The sequence below is a fragment of the Protopterus annectens genome, chromosome 16.part0, assembly GCF_019279795.1.
Source record: "Protopterus annectens isolate FY-2018-M chromosome 16.part0, PAN1.0, whole genome shotgun sequence".
NCBI classification, from domain to species: Eukaryota; Metazoa; Chordata; order Ceratodontiformes; family Protopteridae; genus Protopterus; species Protopterus annectens.
Genome location: NC_056750.1, coordinates 882,188,214 through 882,207,176, shown reverse-complemented (window position 1 = coordinate 882,207,176; position 18,963 = coordinate 882,188,214). Strand labels below are relative to the sequence as shown.

Here is an 18,963-nt window from a genome sequence, read left to right as displayed (position 1 = left end):
GGTCCTTCACCCTTCATGCAAGAATGACAGAACATTCAGAAATAACTCAAACTAGGTAAACATGTACAGGAAATCCCAACAGTTAAATCTGTACATGGCAAAGTCAAAATTTTTTGATATTTTTGGGGCCTGGATAATTCAAACATTTGCTACATAGTAGTAGTGAAACCCCAAAGGAAACGGTCAGAGATTCCTACTCTTGGTCCGATGGATGCGTCTGACTTGGCTGCTGCTAGTGCTTCTATTATCCCTGTTGAAACCCCAAAGGAAACGGTCAGAGATTGCTACTCTTGGTCCGATGGATGCATCTGACTTGGCTGCTGCTAGTGCTTCTATTATCCCTGTTGATCTGCAGGGCTGCCGTCATATTTGACAGGCCACATATGGCTAGATGCTTCTTCTCCATCTAAAAGGGCCTTTACCGTGCTGTGTCACTGGCTTTTTCATCTTCAAATTTTCATGGAAAAGGTGACTACCCATCTACAGATCCTTAAGTACTTCTTACAAATGTCAGTTCCAAAAAATCACCCAGCACTGCTGCATAGCCAAATGAAACAGTGGCACACAACCATGCATAACCGCTATACACAACACCCACCCTGCAAACTTGGTTAATCTGCAATGACATTCAGCAGCGTCCATACTGGTTATGGTTCTGGGTAACACAAACACACTGCCATCACCTATTTATGTTGGTCTATGATGGAGATCTTCAGAACCCATCATGTCAAACATTTTCATGAAAATATCAAAGCTCAGAGCCTTGGCTACAGACTGAATGCTCTTCTCAGAAGAGGTATTACTGTACATTGGATAAATAACTAAACATGTTAATGCCAACCTGCACAAAGTGGCATGTCTCCTGGTCCATGGGTGTACAAACAGTTTGACAAAACACCTTATGGAGGACAGTGATAGATCCACAATGTTTTTGGCTGTTAAAGGAGAATTCTGATGTATATTCAGATGTTACATACTGTCAGAATTTGGATAATGGAATGTCATTTGGTCTTGATAAATTTGCAAAGGCAACCTTTAAGAAAGAAGAATTGCAGCACCAGGAAAACATCAGTTTGGGACAGGAATGTGATATAAAAGAACTTGAGCAAGAGGGAGTGTACAAATATTTGGGAATTGATGAAGGATCAACAATAACACATGAATAAATGCGAATAAAGCTTAGTAAGGAGTACTTCAGAAGACTTAAATTAATCATGAAAACAGCAATGACACCTAGGAACAGGACCCAAGCTATAAATCAATTTGCTCTTCCTGTCCTAACTTATAGTTTTGGAGTGATTGACTGGCCCCAAAAAGTGTTAGATAGATTGGAAATTAAAACAAGGATGCTTCATGCTCACCAAATGATTTATAAAAATCGGTGTATACCAGGATTATATATTCCCCATTCCGAAGAAGGGATGGGCCTCCTTGAAATTGAGCACATGTATAGATCTGCAATCGTGGGACTCCACACATCTACTGACCTCAAGATCCAAATGTGGTAAAAGTTTTGAAACATGAGGAGAATAAATCTAAGATGACATCTCTGCTTAATTAAGCAGAAGCATATAGATGTCAAGCAGGAATAGAAATCAAACCAGAAGTGGATAAAAAAAACAGGCATCAACTGAATGTGCTAAAAAAGAAAAGAAAGAATACAAGGTGAAGGACCAGGTGAGAAGGCAAGAAATGTGGAAAAAAACAAATATAGTTGTAAGTACAGAAAACGTATGGAAGAGCTTCATGTTGATCAAGAACAAACGCAGGATGGTTACGGAGAGGCGAAGTTACATCAAGAAATGAAGGTTAGCAGCCCAATATAGTGGGCTACACACACGCTGGTTTACTAAGTCCATTGAACATGTGGGAGAAACAGACGTATGTAGGTTTTGTGGAACCAAATTGGAAATGGTCACACACCTTATTGCTGGCTGCAACTCTCTAATGGCAGAAGGACTGTATACTGAAAGTCATAATAATGTGGTGAGATTGTTACACTGGAGATTGTGCAAACATTACAGGATCGAAGTGGCTGAAAACCACAGTAAACATGAGCCAGAGAATCATAGAAAATGATTAAGTTTACATCACATGGGATCACCCAATAGCAACAGTCCAAAAGATAGATGCTAGAAAACCGGATACAGTGGTCCAAGAAAAGAAGACAAAAGTAGCATTGATCTCACCACACCTAGTGACTACAATTTCTTGCATAGAGAGAGAGACAAAGTCATAAAATACCTCTATCTGCAGGCAGAAACGAGAGCCATGTGGAAGAAAGATACCCAGATAGTTCCAATAGCAGTAGGAGCAACTGGTCTTATAAAAAAGAAAGTACAGCTTTGTACCTACCATAAATGTAGATGTTCGAGTGTAGACACTGCTGCAGTCATTACACTTGGGTTATCCTGCCATCAGGCGGTTCCCCAACCAGCCTGAGTTCCAAAGTATTGGTCCGGCATCGGTTGTTGTCGCCTCCTCCCTGACATCAGTGCGACAGGGGTATACAAGATGCAGCCGACGCCATTTTCTTCAGTTTTTCTCGCCCCAGATGTCAGGTGCCCCCAATTAGGTAAGCAATTCAAATTGCTAATAAAACATACATAAGAAATGCAAACATACTTTCAGCTACCAGCAAATACTCCCCATAGGTAGTAAAAGGCAGAGGAACTAGGTACGTACTACCCAGTAAGAGGGGAAGGAGGGAGGGTAACCTGGACTGCAGCAGTGTCTACACTCGAACATCTACATTTATGGTAGGTACAAAACTGTACTATGTTCGTGTGACACTGCAGCAGTCATTACACTTGGGTAGAATCCCAAAGCTGAGGTAGGGTAGTTGGTTCTATAAGGCATTAGGGGTGGCTATAAGGCCCTGCAACACTGCAGAGGCGATGCCAGCTCTGGATTTAGAGTATAGAGGCAGATGGTAATGCTTGGTGAAGGTATGCACAGAACTCTATGTTGCTGCTTCCAAAATATCTTTGGTAGGTACTCCTCTGAGGTAGGCAGTTGAAGTGGCTGTTGCCCTGGTGGAGTGAGATCTAATGCTGTTATGCAAAGGTTTTCCATGGTGCGTACAGCAGAAACTTAAGCAATGTCCTATCCATTTGTAAATAGTCTGTTTTGAAATAGCTTTTCCCTGTGCTGCTACAGCATATGCTACCAATAATTGCTCAGATTTTCTGAAAGCTTTGGTTTTGTCCAAGTAGAAGCGTAACTGCCTGTGAATGTCCAATGAATGCAATAGTCTTTCCCCTTTATTCTGTGGTTTTGGATAAAAAGTAGGCAAGTGAATGGTTTGGTTTAGAGACACACTTGAAACCACCTTAGGCATAAACGTAGGGTTAGTTCTTAAGGATACCCTGTCCTGGTGGAAAATGAGGAAAGGTTCCACTGCCATTAGGGCCTGTAATTCTGAAACTCTTCTTGCAGAAGTTATTGCCAGGAGCAGAGCAGTTTTTCCAAGAAATGTATTTTAATTCTCCCGTGCTAGCTGGATCAAAAGGAGGTAAAATTAATTTTTCCAAAACAAAGTTGAGGTCCCAAGTTGGAGTAGGTGCTCTATGGGGCGGTCTTATGTTTTTAAACTCTGAGGTACTGTTTTAGCAAAGGATTAGAGAAAATTGGTGGATCTGTGTTGTAATGTGCAGAGATGGCAGAGGCATGGATCTTGATGGATGAAAAGGAGAGGCCTTTGTCCAGCATCTCAGTCAAATATTGTAGTATCTGAGGAATGTTTGGCACAAGAGGACCAAGGCTGTTAGCCTGGTTCCAGGCACACAATCTCTTACATTTATCCGAGTAGGCTTTCCTGGTACTAGGCCTTCTGGCCTCCAGAATGACATCCATAACTGCTTTGGAGAGAAGCATTGCTTGCATGGCTAGGGAATCTTCCATGCAGCTAGGTTTAGTGTCTTTAGCTGGCTGTGGAGTATCTGATTGTTGTGCTGAGACAGATGATGTGGGATTTGAGGCAAAATCCAGGGTGGTTCCTTGTGCTAAGTTTTTTAAGATTGAGTACCAGTGCTGGCGTGGCCAGTCTGGTGCAATCAGGATCATTTTTGGCTCTTCTTGCCTGGCTTTTATGAGTACCTTTGGGAGAAGAGGCAGTGGTGGAAAAGCATATACTTGTAGGTTTGCCCAGCTGAATAAGAGGCCATCCACTTTCCATGCTTGCGGATGGTAACTCCTTGTGCAGAATTTCTTTAGCTGGCAATTCATTGGGGAGGCAAACAGATATATGTCCGGGCTCCACCATTTCTTTATCATTCTGAATATTTGAGGATTCAATTCCCATTCGTAGGGATCCATGATATTTCTGCTTAAGTCATCTGCCAGTGTGTTTTTCTCTCCTGGCAGGAATTGTGCTTGTAGATGAACTTGATAGTTTATAGCTGTGTTCCACAAGGTCATGGCTTGTCTGCAGAGGGGGTATGAGTGTGTGCCCCCTTGCTTATGTACCACATAACTGTGGTGTTGTCTGTCTTTAGTAGTAGTTGTCCTGGATGCAACAGGTCCTTGAAAGCTATAAGGGCATTTTATACAGCTAGCATCTTTTTGATTGATGTGAAGATGCCTTTGTTCTGCGGGCCACTTGCCCTGAATACATTTTCCTGCCATGTGTGCTCCCCAGGCGTAATCCGATGCATCTGTTGTCAGTGTTTGCCTGGCTGTGGGTTGAGTGAAAGGCTGTCCCTTGTTGAGGTGACAAGCTTGAGCCCACCATCGAAACTCCTGTTGAAGGCAAGGTATTAGTGGTATAACTGTTTCCAAACTTTGACAGTGTTGAGACCATACATTCTTTAGGTACCATTGTAGTTTCCTTATATGCAGTCTGGCATATGGAATTAGTAGTATGCAAGATGCCATGAAGCCCAAGGCCTGCAGAATTTTTCTTGCAAGGAGTTGGGTCTTTGTTGCCATCAACTGAAAGTACTGTGTCAGTTGTCCTTACTTGTCTGGCGTGAGATAAGCCATCTGGGCCGTTGTGTTCAAGCTGGCACACAGGAATATTATCTCTTGTGAGGGAACTAGTTTTGATTTCTTTTCATTTACTGTGTACCCCAGGCAACTTAACTTTTTTACAAACGCCAGATGCTTAAGAAGAATGTCCTTGCTCTCTGCTTGAATCAGGCAGTCGTCCAGGTTTGGATAAATTTGAATTCCTTTCTGCCTGCAAAATGCAATTACTGGTGCCAGGCACTTTGTGAAGACCCTGGGCGCAGTAGATAATCCAAAGGGCAGTGCAGAGAATTGATAGTGCACTGGACCAGCTAAGAACCTGATGTATCTTCTGCAGTTTTGTCTGATAGGGACATGCAGGTATGCCTCATTGAGGTCCAAAGTCACGAGCCAAGCTTGCTTGCCCAGCATGTGAAGAAGCTGCTGTAATGTCAACATTTTGAATTTCAGAACATCCAGGTAAGTGTTTAGTGAAGAAAGATCCAGAATGGGCCTACAGGCTTGGTCTTTTCTGGGAACCAGAAAGAGTCTTGAGTAAAATCCTTGCCCTTGTTCCTGTGGTGCTACCTTTTGAATAACTCCCATGTTCATGAGTGCCATAATTTGTTTTTGGGCCTCTGCCCATTGATTTAGTAGCAGATTTGGCATTCCTTTTAATCTTGGCAGACTGTGAAAGTGGAACCTGTAACCTTTTGAAATAATATTGAGAACCCATTTGTCTTGGGTGATCATATGCCAATTGTGATAAAAAAAGTGCCAGTTTTCCTCCCAAAGGGGCTGCCAAGAGTGAGTTGTTTGGCAGCTGGAGTGGGAAGTCATTGGGGCTGTTTTTTATATGGTTGGTGCCTGTCTTCCCCTTCTTTCTGGCCTGATGCACCCCATTGTCGAGGCCTGTAAGGACCTTGTGGTTGACCTCTACCTCTTGGACGTCTGTATCTGCCCCTTTGAGGTCTGTCTGTAACTGGAAAGGACCAATTCTTTGTTGGCCAATTTCTACTAAATCAAGGAGGCTGAACCTGTAAGAAATCCTTCACTGTTTGCATAGATTTTGCCTTATTCCCTCCATTCCATTTTCTTTAATACCTCTTCTGCCTTAACTCCAAATAAAACATCCTGCTGTAAAGGTGCATCCAGTAATTTAGCTTTAACATGATCTGGTAACGTATGTTCTTTTAACCATGCATGTCTTCTAATGACAGAGCCTGTAACTGCTGCTCTGCACGAGGCCTCTAAAGAATCAAAACCACATTGCAAAGTATGCTTTCCCACTTGTTCAGCGGCATGCAATAAATCCTGCATTTCTTCAAAATTAGGAGGATCTGTATCTGGAAGCATTTTTTGTTTCAACTAAGACATAAAAAATTGCTGATATTTTAGCATGTGAAACTGGCAATTTAAGGCTCTCATTGCTAAAGTTGCAGACGTATATACTTTCTTTCCCCATCTGTCTAGTGCTCTGGAATCTCTGTCAGAGGGAACTGGGTTCTTTGCTAATGAGGCCTTAACCCCGTTGGGTCCCTGAGAAATAGTTTCAGGATCAGCAACAGGGCTTTTATACAGAAATTTGTGAGAGTCAGGGACTCTGTAATATCTGTCCGGTTTAAGTGGAGCTGGAGGTAAGGAATCAGGATTTAAGCTGGATTCAGTGTACACATCATCCACAATATCTAGCACTGGCGGAATAGTCGGGGGTCTGTGTTGAGGTAATAATAGGAAGTCTCTGAGCCTTTTCTTGGATTCTGAATAATCCTGGCCTTCCCAATGGAAATGCTCCCTCATGGTATGTAAGGTTTCCCCAAAGGAGTAGCCCTCAGGCAGAGAGGCTGATGGAATAGATTCCTCAGCATCAGAATCCTCATAAGGGGGTAAAGAATATCCCAGGTCTGAGGATGAATCTGAGGAAATGGACCCCTGGTCGGATGAATCATAATCTGCCTCCTGTCTAGGCCTTTTATCAGGTGGGGGATGAGAACCCCTGATCAGAGTGATTAGGTCTCCGGCCATTTTGAGCATTCGTTTCTTAGGCATGGAGGCCTGTGTCCTGGAGAATGCTGTACTTGTTTCTTAGTTGTTAAAGGAGGCTTTGACTTAGAAGACGGTTTAATGCTTAGCTGAGTAGGTCTAAAGACACCCTCTGAAGCTGCGGGTAGCTTAGGTACTCCGGATCCCTCTGCAGGATCGGTTTCGGTCTGCTGAAAAGCTAGTGCATCCGAAGGCCCAGCCATCTCCACGTGGGGGTCGGAGGCGGCCTGTGGTTCTGCAGAAGCGGCCGTCAGGGGCTGCGAAGGCGCCTCACTGAAAACCGGAGAACCGGTGACTGGCCTAGAAGAGGCTTCATAGTCAGTTTTGGGCCTCGGATGCCTGTCCTTGCGCTTTTTATGAAAGTAGTAGTCGGAAGTTCCAACGGCATGGTATAATTAAATTTTCTGCCAAAGTAATGTTGGGCAAAATCAAACCGTTTAATAGTGCTCTTAATAAAACTAGCACAAAACCGACAACCAGTAATGTCGTGGTCTGGGCCTAGGCATGGGATACAATAAGAATGGAAATCCTTATGAGGTATTTGCTTCCCACAAGAAATACAGTTATTAACTTTTACTGACATCGGTCTGAGACAAGAAAAAGTTTCCCCAACGGGGTACTTAGCTTTGTAGAAGACTTCAGTTCTGGATTCGGAATGAAAAACAGATTAGCAAGGAGGAAGAAAGGACAGCTATGAAGAGGATGAAGAATGGAAAGGCTGTTGGCCCAGATGACATCCCAATGGAAGCATGGAGGTGCTTAGGAGAAATGACAGTGAAATTTTTAAGTAGATTGTTTAATGAAATTTTGGAAAGTCAGAGGATGCCTGAGGAGTGGAGAAAAAGTGTTTTGGTACCTATCTTTAAGAATAAGGGTGATGTGCAGAGCTGCAGTAACTACAGAGTGATAAAATTGATCAGTCACAGCTTGAAGTTATGAGAGAGAGTAGTAGAAGCTAGGTTAAGAAGGGAGGTGATGATTAGTGATCAGCAGTATGGTTTCATGCCAGGAAAGAGCACTACAGATGCGATGTTTGCTCTGAGAGTGTTATTGGAGAAATACAGAGAAGGTCAGGAGGAGTTGCATTGTGTCTTTATAGACTTGGAGAAAGCATATGGCAGGGTGCCAAGAGAAGAGTTGTGGTATTGTATGAGGAAGTCGGGAGTGGCAGAGACGTATGTAAGAGTGGTACAGGATATGTACGAGGGTAGTGTGATAGTGGTGAGGACTGCAGTGGGAGTGACAGATCCGTTTAAGGTGGAGGTGGGATTACATCAAGGATCAGCTCAGAGTCCTTTCTTATTTGTAGTGGTGATGGACAGGTTGACAGATGAGATCAGACAGGAGGCCCCGTGGACTATGATGTTTGCAGATGACATTGTGATCTGTAGTGAGAGTTCCTACTCAGGTTGAGGAGACTCTGGAGAGGTGGAGATATGCTCTAGAGAGCAGAGGAATGAAGGTCAGCAGGGCTAAGACAGAATATATGTGTGTAAATGAGAGGGAGGGTAGAGGAATGGTGAGGATGCAGGGAGTAGAGTTGGTAAAGGTGGACAAGTTTAAGTACAACAGTTCAGAGTAATGGTGAATGTGGAAGAGAGGTGAAGAAGAGAGTACAGGCAGGGTGGAATGGGTGGAGAAGAGTTGTCAGGAGTGATTTGTGACAGACGGGTACCAGTAAGAGCGAAAGGGAAGGTCTACAAGACAGTAGTGAGACCAGCTATGTTATATGGGTTGGAGACAGTAGCATTGAGAAAAAGGCAGGAGTCAGAGCTGGATGTGGCAGAGTTAAAGATGTTAAGATTTGCACTCAGTGTGACTAGGATGGATAGGATTAGGAATCAGTATATTAGAGGGTCAGCTCATGTTGGACAGTTTGGAGACAAAGCAAGAGAGACGAGATTGCGTTGGTTTGGACGTGCCGAGGAGGGATGATGGGTATATTGGGAAAAAGATGCTAAGGATGGAGCTGCCAGGTAAGAGGAAAAGAGGAAGGCCTAAGATAAGGTTTACGGATGTGGTGAGAGGAGACATGCAAGTGGTTGGTGTGACAGAGCAAGATGCAGAGGACAGGAAGAAATGGAAACAGGTGATCTGCTGTGGTGACCCCTAATGGGAAAAGCCGAAAGATGATTATGAAATTCAATTTAGTCTTCATTGCAAATTTAAGAGCCAAGGATGTAGCATGCTACATTTCTGGCCATCCACTGAGTAGAAACGTTCAAGGTAGTTTACGTTTCTAAAAAGAGAGAAAAAGACAAAACAGTACCAACTAGGCAGAAGTTCAGGAATTACTGTGAATCTCTAACGTATTCAATGTTTTATGTTTCTATAAAAGGAGAAATGCAGAACAATCCCACTTATACAAAAGCTCACCAATTACAATTAGGGTAAAAGGAATGTGCAAACCATTTACCAAACATTTTTTTGTAAAGGTAGCAGTTACCTAGCGAGACTACAGATGCAATTACAGTTAGGGTAAAAAGAACTTGCAAACCATTTACCAAACGTTTGTTACAAAGGTAGCAGGTACCATTTACCAAACGTTCCAGGTACCATTTACCAAACGTTCACTACAAAGGTAGCAGGATACCTCGAGAGAGTACAGATGCTTATGATACAAGCTGAAGAAATAAGTCAGAGACTAACCTTGGCGAGTAGAAGAACGCATTGTTCTATGATATTTTTTCATTACTATTCAGAAATGTGCAAGCTGACTGGCCAGCCCAACCAGCGATGTTTGCTGTAAATTAGCTTACACCAATAGAAAAAAGTCCAGCTGTTCAAGTACCACTGAGCGGACAGACTTTTCTATTGGCATATGTTAAAGATAGAGCAAACTACAAAAAATAAGATACATTATGCAAAACTAAACAAACAGGGACATTCCTTTACTTGTATTTCTGCACTGTCCCTCCTAAAATATTGGCAGACTATTGCACCTCTGAACTGTTTAGATCTTTGCAGAATGTCAAGATTTCTGTCTCACAGTTTTGGACTTTTCCTCACAAAAAAATATTTAACAATCCACTGGGGATTGAAATCATTAAATAATGACAGATATTTGATGTTTGGGCTTCATATCCTTCAGAAAATGCATGCTAACACAAAATCGCTCAGTCAAGCAACTTTCTACGTTTATAATAAAATCTGTCCCTATTTTTGGACCTTTGTTAACCTTATTATGTTAGGCTTTGTCCAGACTGTCAGGAGAGAAAAAAACAAAACAAAAAAAAATGCAATGGAGAGTCTTCCCAGTCCTCTCGAACAGCAATGACATACTGTGCAAGACCTATACGTATGCGTAGTACAGAGGAATGTGAAGGAACACTACAGCACTGTTATACAAAGACATTTAAGAAAGGTAAGCAATTTCTTAAATAATGTCATTGCATAACAGCAATAACCCATGACTGTGTGGGTAATGCTGGATTTACCCACAGCTGCCTTTGTTTGATCATTCAGGTCTCACCCTTGTGATCAAATCACACCGACCATGGGTAAAATTCGGCATTACCCACACCTAGTCACGGATTACTGCTTAAATAAGTGACACCATAGTCTGTGGTACAAGTAACGAACAAAGGGCAGGTTATTAACATAAAAAGACTGGACTCTATCAAATGCCGAAAATGCATGCACAGCAACTGAAACAAAGTATACAGTTACAATAATTGCAGTAAGGACAGTAAGATACGATAGGTTCCATAAAAAAGTGAAATGCTTTGCACCAGTAATGGGAATGAGGAGGAGTCAGGAGAGCTAGATGAAGCAGAATTTGATTGAAAATCAAGCCTCTTTTACCAAACATGGCTGCATTTTAATCAGTTTTTTAGTAAAACTGTCCAAGAATCATTTTATAAATATCTGTACAAACAAGCATGTTCAAAAGAAATCTGAAAATGCACTGCACACAGTGACATGAATGCAAGTTGGACCAGTGGCAAAAAAGTCTAAGTAACCATGTTGAATTTACACTGCATATAAGTACAAAGTGTAACATTTTCTTTAAAAGTACTTTTGAACCACTACAGCTAAAAGTGACAGGGAAATGGGGCTATGTGCACACTGACACATTCAGGGTATTTACTAGAGTCATGGAGTCAAAAGTTAGTGTATACAATACAAAAAAATTCTAAAATTACAGCACTTAAATTGATTCTGAATATTTTGTACTGACTTGTGAAAAGCTAGGATTGGCAAAATGCAGTGTGAAAGCAAATAGAAAATCTGTACTATAACAGTCACACAGTAGCAAACATATCTTGAACACTGTATAGAGCCATAACTATGACAACTTTCATAAGTACACTTATTTACAGGAGTAAAATTCTGGGAATAGACTACAATACACAAATAAATGCTTATATTATGCCAGCAATGCATGCTCCAAAAAGTACCAGCAGTTGTCAAATACAAAAGCAAGCAGGAGATTAAGCTCATGAATAGCTTAGTGCCCTGGAGAAGTAATTAGAGCAAAGAGAATGTGCAAAAAAATACAGCTACTGTTGCAGAGTAAAACAAGATCTGCATTTGCATTGATTCACACAGTCTGAATACATTGAGAAAAACACAGCATTACAACTATATGAAGAAAGCTCCAAACTAGTTGCACTTAAGCAAGCTCATAGAAACATACACAGGTGGGTCACACATTTCCAATTGGAAATTCATCAGTACTAGAAGTGTTGCAAAGGTAACGGAAGGCTTGAAAAGTGTTACGAACATAATTTGTCTATTACTGCTAGTCAAACACAAGCGATACCAGGCTTGAGTTATACATGAGTGATTGACCTGTGAAGTGTGAACACAACTGCAGTAAGAGTTACTTCTATACAAAGATTATGATTGTGGTATTTTGGACAATTTACAGCAATCACGGAGATGCACAGTGATCAGAGGTAAAGTGGGATGTTGTACCCCTTCAACACTGATTTAATGCCATAGTAATGAGCTTTGAATGTCAATGTCTGAAATTCAGTTTGCTGTTTTTTGATCGCATTTTGACTGTCAGTCACTGTTGTATCAAACTTTAGTCACGAACCCTAAACAGAATAACTAAGTTGCTATGCAGTTTAAGACAGCAGAAATAAAAGCACATGTAAATTAAGAGTACCAAGTCTGAAATTCATGCGTTACACTGCAAGTAAGAGAGACTGAAGGCTGATGAAAATGTTAGAGCAACTGTACAAATGATGAAGCCAGAAGACAAGCAAGAACTATGCATGCTTCTAGGAATGATGCAGTATCTTGCAAAGGTCGTTTTCAATATGTTTGACAAAACTATGAAGCTGGCAAAGAAAGGTGTAGCCTAGGAATGGAAATATAAACAAAACAGTGTTCCAAAGTGCTCAGAAAACTAAGGAAAAAAGGTTACAATGGTTTGCTTTTTCAATAATGTGCATGTATAAACTGCAATCTAATAAAGATGGAGAAAAGGGAAATTAGCAGAACCACTAATTTCAAAAACACTACAATGTGAATAGGTTTAGTTGTGTTTCAAAAAGCAGCGCTGCTCCACGAGACAGTGCATATATACCAAATGTTCTCAGGGGCCACATTCGGACCACAGCTACAGCTGTAGCACAGGCTCCCCGACATCATGAAGTCTACATATAAATAAAAAAAGAAAATAAATGTTAGGATGACAGTGATGCATAGTTTGAGAAGTTAGCTTTTATAACTTATCAGGAACAACAACAATGACCACACATCTGACTGTGCACAAATTAAAACAGATGGGACTAAACTGATCCTGAAGGCAGTGGGAAACTAAGGTAGGGCAGAGGTTTGCCCTTCCCTTTAAAATGTGCTCCTCCAACACATGTGAAAGAACCAATTCCTGAAAAATTGAAGGAGAACCTGATCAAATTGCTCAAAAAAACCACTCCATCAGGCAGCCGTTGGATACTTCTGCAATAAACCTGCTGTGATGACAAATACCCCACACTATTATATATTCAGGATTCTGAAATTAGTATGCAACGTTTGGTTACCACAGCAGCCTTGCAAATCTGGGTCATTCAGGTGACCAGTCTCTGGACTACACCACAAGCTTCCACTGTGGCATTCAAGATCAAAGGCATGAAGCTTTTCAAAAGGCAGGAAGAATAGTGACATCACTACTTAAACAGTTTATTTTTTTCATAAAAAGAACTAAATGTACTGGAAAATAAAGCATGCCCCCCACCCCTTAGAACATCGCTGCCCTCCTGATAAGCTAGCTAACCCCATAAAATACAGATTTTTTTTTAAACACTGAAATCACATTCAGATAAATTATCCAGATGAATTAAAGACTCACCTCATAATGTGGACTAGGAGGGACTTCCTTCTTGACAGGAACAGGGGTAGGCTCATTGGCAGGCTCTGGAGGAGAGACAGGCTTCTTGGATTTGGCTTTCTCCTATAACAAAAAAAAAACGAAAAATATTTTAAAATGATAATTACCAGATTCACTGCTGTGCTACAACAAACAATGCAAAGAGAGGAGCTACCCGAGCAGGAGAGCCTTAAGTTCTACCTACACTTACCTCCCCAAAGCCACAAATGAAAACATGTACTCCCACAGAGACAACAGCAATAAAGGTCATGTATTGTGTAGCCTTTTTAATAAGGTTTACTAGAGAAAGCTTATGTAGGGATAGGGACTCGCTCTTCTCAGCTATCCAGTATTCTAAACTGTCATCAAATCTGGTCATACAGCATTACTCCTTACAGAAAGGAGCACTGTTAGAGATGGGTCTTAGCTAATGTGATGTACAAACAAATGCAGATATGCAATCTACACACTGTCAGTGTCTCACCAAGTTAACACACACACACACACACACACACACACACACACCATGCTTGACTACATACACAAGGGTCTGGAATAAAATAGGTTACTAGATTCTGGTGGCTGTGGGTTCTAGTTGTATCACAATGAAAATGTACTCCTTTATAGTTCCTAAGCATGCAGTGCAACATTGGGGGGGCTGTGCTCCTGAATGTGCCATTCTACAGATAAAAGTCCAGTTGTGTACACTTACCATAAATGTAGATGTCAGAGTGTATTCACTGTTGCAGTCATCACCTGTGGGTTATCCCTGCTGTGGTAGCCCTCAGTTTGCCCGAATACCAGAGTCAATGTTTTTGTGCGCCAGGTGCTGTCACCTGTAGTCTGACGTCAGGTCGTCAGTGCTATAAGTCAAGGCAGCTGACATCATTACATCAGATTTTCTTGCCCTAACCCTGTCAGAAGCACAAGGGAAGAGAGAGAAGTGGTCCTGGTAGCTAAAAGCCACCATGGGCAGCTTGTATCCCTCCAGGGAAAGATGTTAAATGGGGGATGGAGGAAGAGAAACCAGGACTGCAACAGTGAATACACTCGAGTATCTACATTTATGGTAAGTGTACACAACTGTACTAAGTTTTTTGTGTTTCACTGTTGCAGTCATCACCTGTGGGAGAATTCCAAAAGCTGAGGAGATGGGTGGAAGGGATAGGTTGAGTCCTAGGTATGGGGGTTAGGAGGCCCTGCAGAATTGCAGAGATAAACCCTGCGCAAGACTTAAAAAAGAGAGGTAGGTGGTAATGCTTTGTAAAGGTATGGACAGAAGTCCAGGTGGCCGCTTTTTCCAAGATGTCCCTGGTAGGTACTCCTCTGAGGAAGGAGGTGGAGGTTGCCTTAGTGGAGTGGGTACAGATTGACTTAGGGATGGGTTTCCCATGTAGTCTGTAGCAAAAATGGATAGTGTGAAATCCATTTGGAAATGGTTTGGAGATGGGCTTACCCTCTGCCCCTGGGGTAAAGCTTAAAAGAAGCTGGTCTGTTTTTCTGAATGGTTTAGTAGGGTCCAGACAGTATCTGAGTTGTCTGTGCATGTCTAGTGAGTGCGGAATTCTTTCCCCCTTGTTTTCAGGGTTGGGAAAGAAGGTGGGAAGGTTATGGCCTGGTTAAAGGTCAGATCAGATACCACCTTGGGCATAAAGGATGGGTTAGTCCTCAGGGAGACTCTGCATGGAAAATGATGAAAGGCTCGATAGCCATGAGAGCTTGAAGTTCTGAGATCCTTCTGGCTGAGGTGATAGCTAGAAGGGAGTCTTCCATGAGAGGTATTTCAATTCTGTTGAAGCGGCAAGTTCGAAAGGAGGCAAGGTTAGTTTTTCTAACACATAATTCAGGTCCCAGGGTGGCATTGGAGGCCTTCTAGGAGGCCTAAAATTAGAAGACCCTCTGAGGAATTGCTTAATCAAAGGATGAGAGAAGAGGAGTGGGTCTGAATCATAATGGGCAGAGATGGCAGAAGCATGGATTTTAATAGAGAAAGAGAGGCCACTATTGAGCAACTCTGCTAGGTAATCCAGGATGAGAGGGATGGAAGGTTGGGAGGTACTGTCCCCTTTTGATCGTTTTCAGGAACAGAATCTTTTCCATTTTCCTTCATATCATTTTGTTGTGCTGGTCCTTCTGGCCTCTGTGATTATGTCCAGAACTTGTTTGCTTAACAGAGATTCCTTATTACTTTTTAGTGAATAAGTCATGCTGAAAGTTTGAGAGTCTGTAGGTCTGGGTGCAGAACCTCCCCCCTCTCCTGGGTCAAGAAGTGTGACATCAGAGGAAGCAGCTTTGGGGGCTGTAAGGTCAGAATCTGTAATAAGGGGTACCAATGCTGTCTGGGCCAATCAGGAGCAATGAGGATGGCCTTTGGTCTCTCCTCTCTTATTTTGATCAGAACCTTGGGAAGAGGAGGAGGAGGGTATGTGTACACAAAGAGGGAGCTCCAGGGAAGGACAAGGCATCCACCTACCATGCTAGGAGGTGACGCTCCCTGGTACAGAACTTGTGCAGCTGGTGGCTGAGGTGCAAGGCAAGAGGCAAAAAGGTCCACTTCTGGGGTCCCCCATTCCTGGGTGATTTGCAGAAAGATTTCTCTGTGGAGCTGCCATTCGTGGGGGTCCAGTAAATTTCTGCTTATGTGGTCCACCAGTGTGTTGTTGGTCCCTGTTAAGTATGGGGCAATTAGGTGTAGCCCCATGGAGTTGGCTGTAAGCCACAGACTCATGGCTAACCTGCACAGAGGTAAGATCTGGTGCCCCCCTGCTTGTTGACGTACCACATTACTGTGGTGTTGTCTGTTTTTATAAGGAGAACCCCTGGCCTGAGATGGGGTTGGAAGGACGCCAGAGCCTTTTGCACTGCCATTATTTCTTTCTGGCTGATGTGCAAGTGAAGTTGCTGGGCTTTCCAAAGGCCTTGGGTACACCTTCTTGCTAGGTGAGCACCCCAAGCTAAGTCTGAGGCGTCTGTGGTGATGGTCTGGCCAGAAGGGCAGAGGATGAAGGGAAGACCCTTGTTCCTGGCAGAGGCCTCTGCCCACCAGAGAAAGTCGCCCCTTATACAAGGGATCAGTGGGAGAGTGGTGTCTAGGGACAGAGTGCTGACACGAAAAGTTCTTTAAGTACCACTGAAGTTTTCTCATGTGAAGCCTGGCGAGAGAGATGAGAAGGATGCAAGATGCCATGTATCCCAGGGCTTGCAGGAACTTCCTCACAGTCAGGTGACTTCTGGAAGCCAGCTGGGTGAAGTTGAGAGGCAGGAAGCTCTGCTTTTCTTGGGATAGAATGGTCATTTGGGTTGCTGTGTCTAGCACAGCTCCCAGGAAAACAATTTTTCTGGTGGGGTTTTGGCTTTGAATTTTTCTTGTTGAAGGTGAACCCTAGGGAAGTTAGGAGTGATTTGACAAAGAGAAGGTCCTGGAGCAACCTTTCTTTGCACTCTGCCTGAATGAGGCAGTCATCCAGGTAAGGGTAAATCTGTATATTTCTCCGTCTACAGAATGTTGTAGCCAGGGCCAAGCATTTGGTGAATACTTTGGGAGCAGTAGATAAGCCAAAGGGCAGTGCAGAGAAAGTACAGTTTTGTACCTACCATAAATGTAGATGTTCGAGTGTTCCACTGCTGCAGTCATCACACTTGGGCTATCCTGCCATCAGGTGGTCCCGCAGTCGGCCAGAGTTCCAAAGTCTTGGTCCGGCGTCGGTTGCTGTTGTTTCTTCCCTGATGTCAGTGCACCAGGGGTATTTAAGAGGCATCCGACACCATTTTCTTCGTTTTTTCTTGCCCCAGATGTCAGGTGCCCCCAAGTAGGTAGGCAATACATATTGCTAATTAAACATGTAAAGGAAATAAAAGGAATACCTTTCATTACAAGCAAATACACCAAAAAGATTGTTCAAGATAGAAAGGTATAGACAAGTTCAGCTAGGTCAGAGGGGATGGAGGGAGGGTAACCTGGACTGCAGCAGTGGAACACTCGAACATCTACATTTATGGTAGGTACAAAACTGTACTATGTTCATCGTGTTGCACTGCTGCAGTCATCACACTTGGGTTGAATCCCAAAGCTAAGGATGGGTGGTGGAACTAAGCAGGGTTTGGAGAAGCTAGTAGGCCCTGCAGAACTGCGGTGGCAAAGCCAGCTCTGGTTTTAGAGTATAGAGGTAGATGATAGTGCTTGGTGAAGGTGTGCACTGAACTCCAAATTGCAGCCTCCAAAATATCCTTGGTTGGTACCCCTCTGAGAAAGGCTGCTGATGTAGCTGTAGCCCTGGTGGAATGGGGCCTAATGATAGCAGGAACAGGTTTCCCATGATGTGTGTAGCAGAAACGGATACAATGTCCTATCCATTTTGAAATGGTCTGTTTTGAGAGAGCTTTTCCTTGTGAGCCTGCAGCATAGGATAGAAAGAGCTGATCAGATTTTCTGAAAGCCTTAGTTTTATCCAAGTAGTAACAATTGCCTGTGAATGTCCAAGGAATACAGGAGCCTTTCTCCTTTGTTCTGGGGGTTTGGGTAAAAGGTGGGCAAATGAATGGTTTGGTTTAGAGCCACACTGGATACCACCTTTGGCATAAAGGAAGGGTTAGTTCGTAGTGCGACTCTGTCTTGGTGAAAAATGAGGAAAGGCTCCACTGCCATTAGGGCCTGTAGCTCTGAGACTCTTCGTGCTGAAGTTATTGTTAGCAGCAGGGCAGTTTTCCATGATAGAAATTGTAAATCAGCTGTAAAAGCTGGTTCAAAAGGTGGCAGAGTAAGTTTTTCCAGGACAAAGTTGAGATCCCAAATTGGTGTTGGTGCTCTCTGGGGCGGTCTTATGTTCTTAGCCTCTCTGAGGTATTGTCTGAGTAGTGGATGTGAAAATATAGGAGGATCCGTGTTGTAGTGAGCTGAAATCGCTGAGGCGTGGATCTTAATAGATGAAAAAGAAAGTCCTTTGTGCAACATCTCAGTCAAATATTGTAAAATCTGAGCAATATTTGGAACAAGGGGATTTAGGCCTTTAGCCTGGTTCCAGGCGCAAAATCTTTTCCATTTGTCTGAATAGGTTTTCCTGGTGCTGGGCCTCCTGACCTCCAGAATGACATCCATAACAGCTTTAGGGAGAAGTGTTGACTGGTTGCTTATGTAATTTGCCATGCAGCCAGATTTAAAGTCTTGAGCTGGCTGTGTAGAATCTGATTGTTTTGCTGAGTGAGCAGGTGAGGAATTTGAGGCAAAATCCATGGTAGGCCTTGAGCCATGTTCCTTAGTATTGGATACCAGTGTTGGCGTGGCCAGTTTGGAGCAATGAGTATCATTTGCGGCCTCTCTAATCTGGCTTTCAGCAGCACCTTTGCTAGAAGAGGTAGTGGAGGAAAGGCATACACTGTCAATGTTCTCCACCTGAATGAGAGGGCGTCCACTTTCCAAGCTAGTGGGTGGTATGTCCTTGTGCAAAATTTCCGAAGTTGGCAGTTTTGGAGGTTGGCAAACAGATCTATGTCTGGGCACCCCCATTTCTGAGTTATCATTGCAAATACTTGTGGATCTAGTTTCCACTCGTGAGGATCCAAGATGTTTCTGCTTAGGCCGTCTGCCAATGTGTTTTTCTTTCCTGGCAGGAATTGTGCTTGTAGTTGAACTTGGTAAGACAGTGCTGTGTTCC

The 18,963-nt window shown here is 42.9% G+C and overlaps 1 protein-coding gene across 1 annotated transcript in view; it reads right to left on the bottom strand.

Annotated features, from left to right (window-relative positions):
• The window catches only part of LOC122790680 (src substrate cortactin-like), a 1,120,562-nt gene that overhangs the window by 231,106 nt on the left and 870,493 nt on the right, over positions 1-18,963 (bottom strand). The window contains exon 11 of the mRNA XM_044058203.1: positions 13,295-13,396. Coding sequence (XP_043914138.1) covers positions 13,295-13,396 — 102 coding nt within the window. The remainder of the gene's footprint in view (positions 1-13,294; positions 13,397-18,963) is intronic.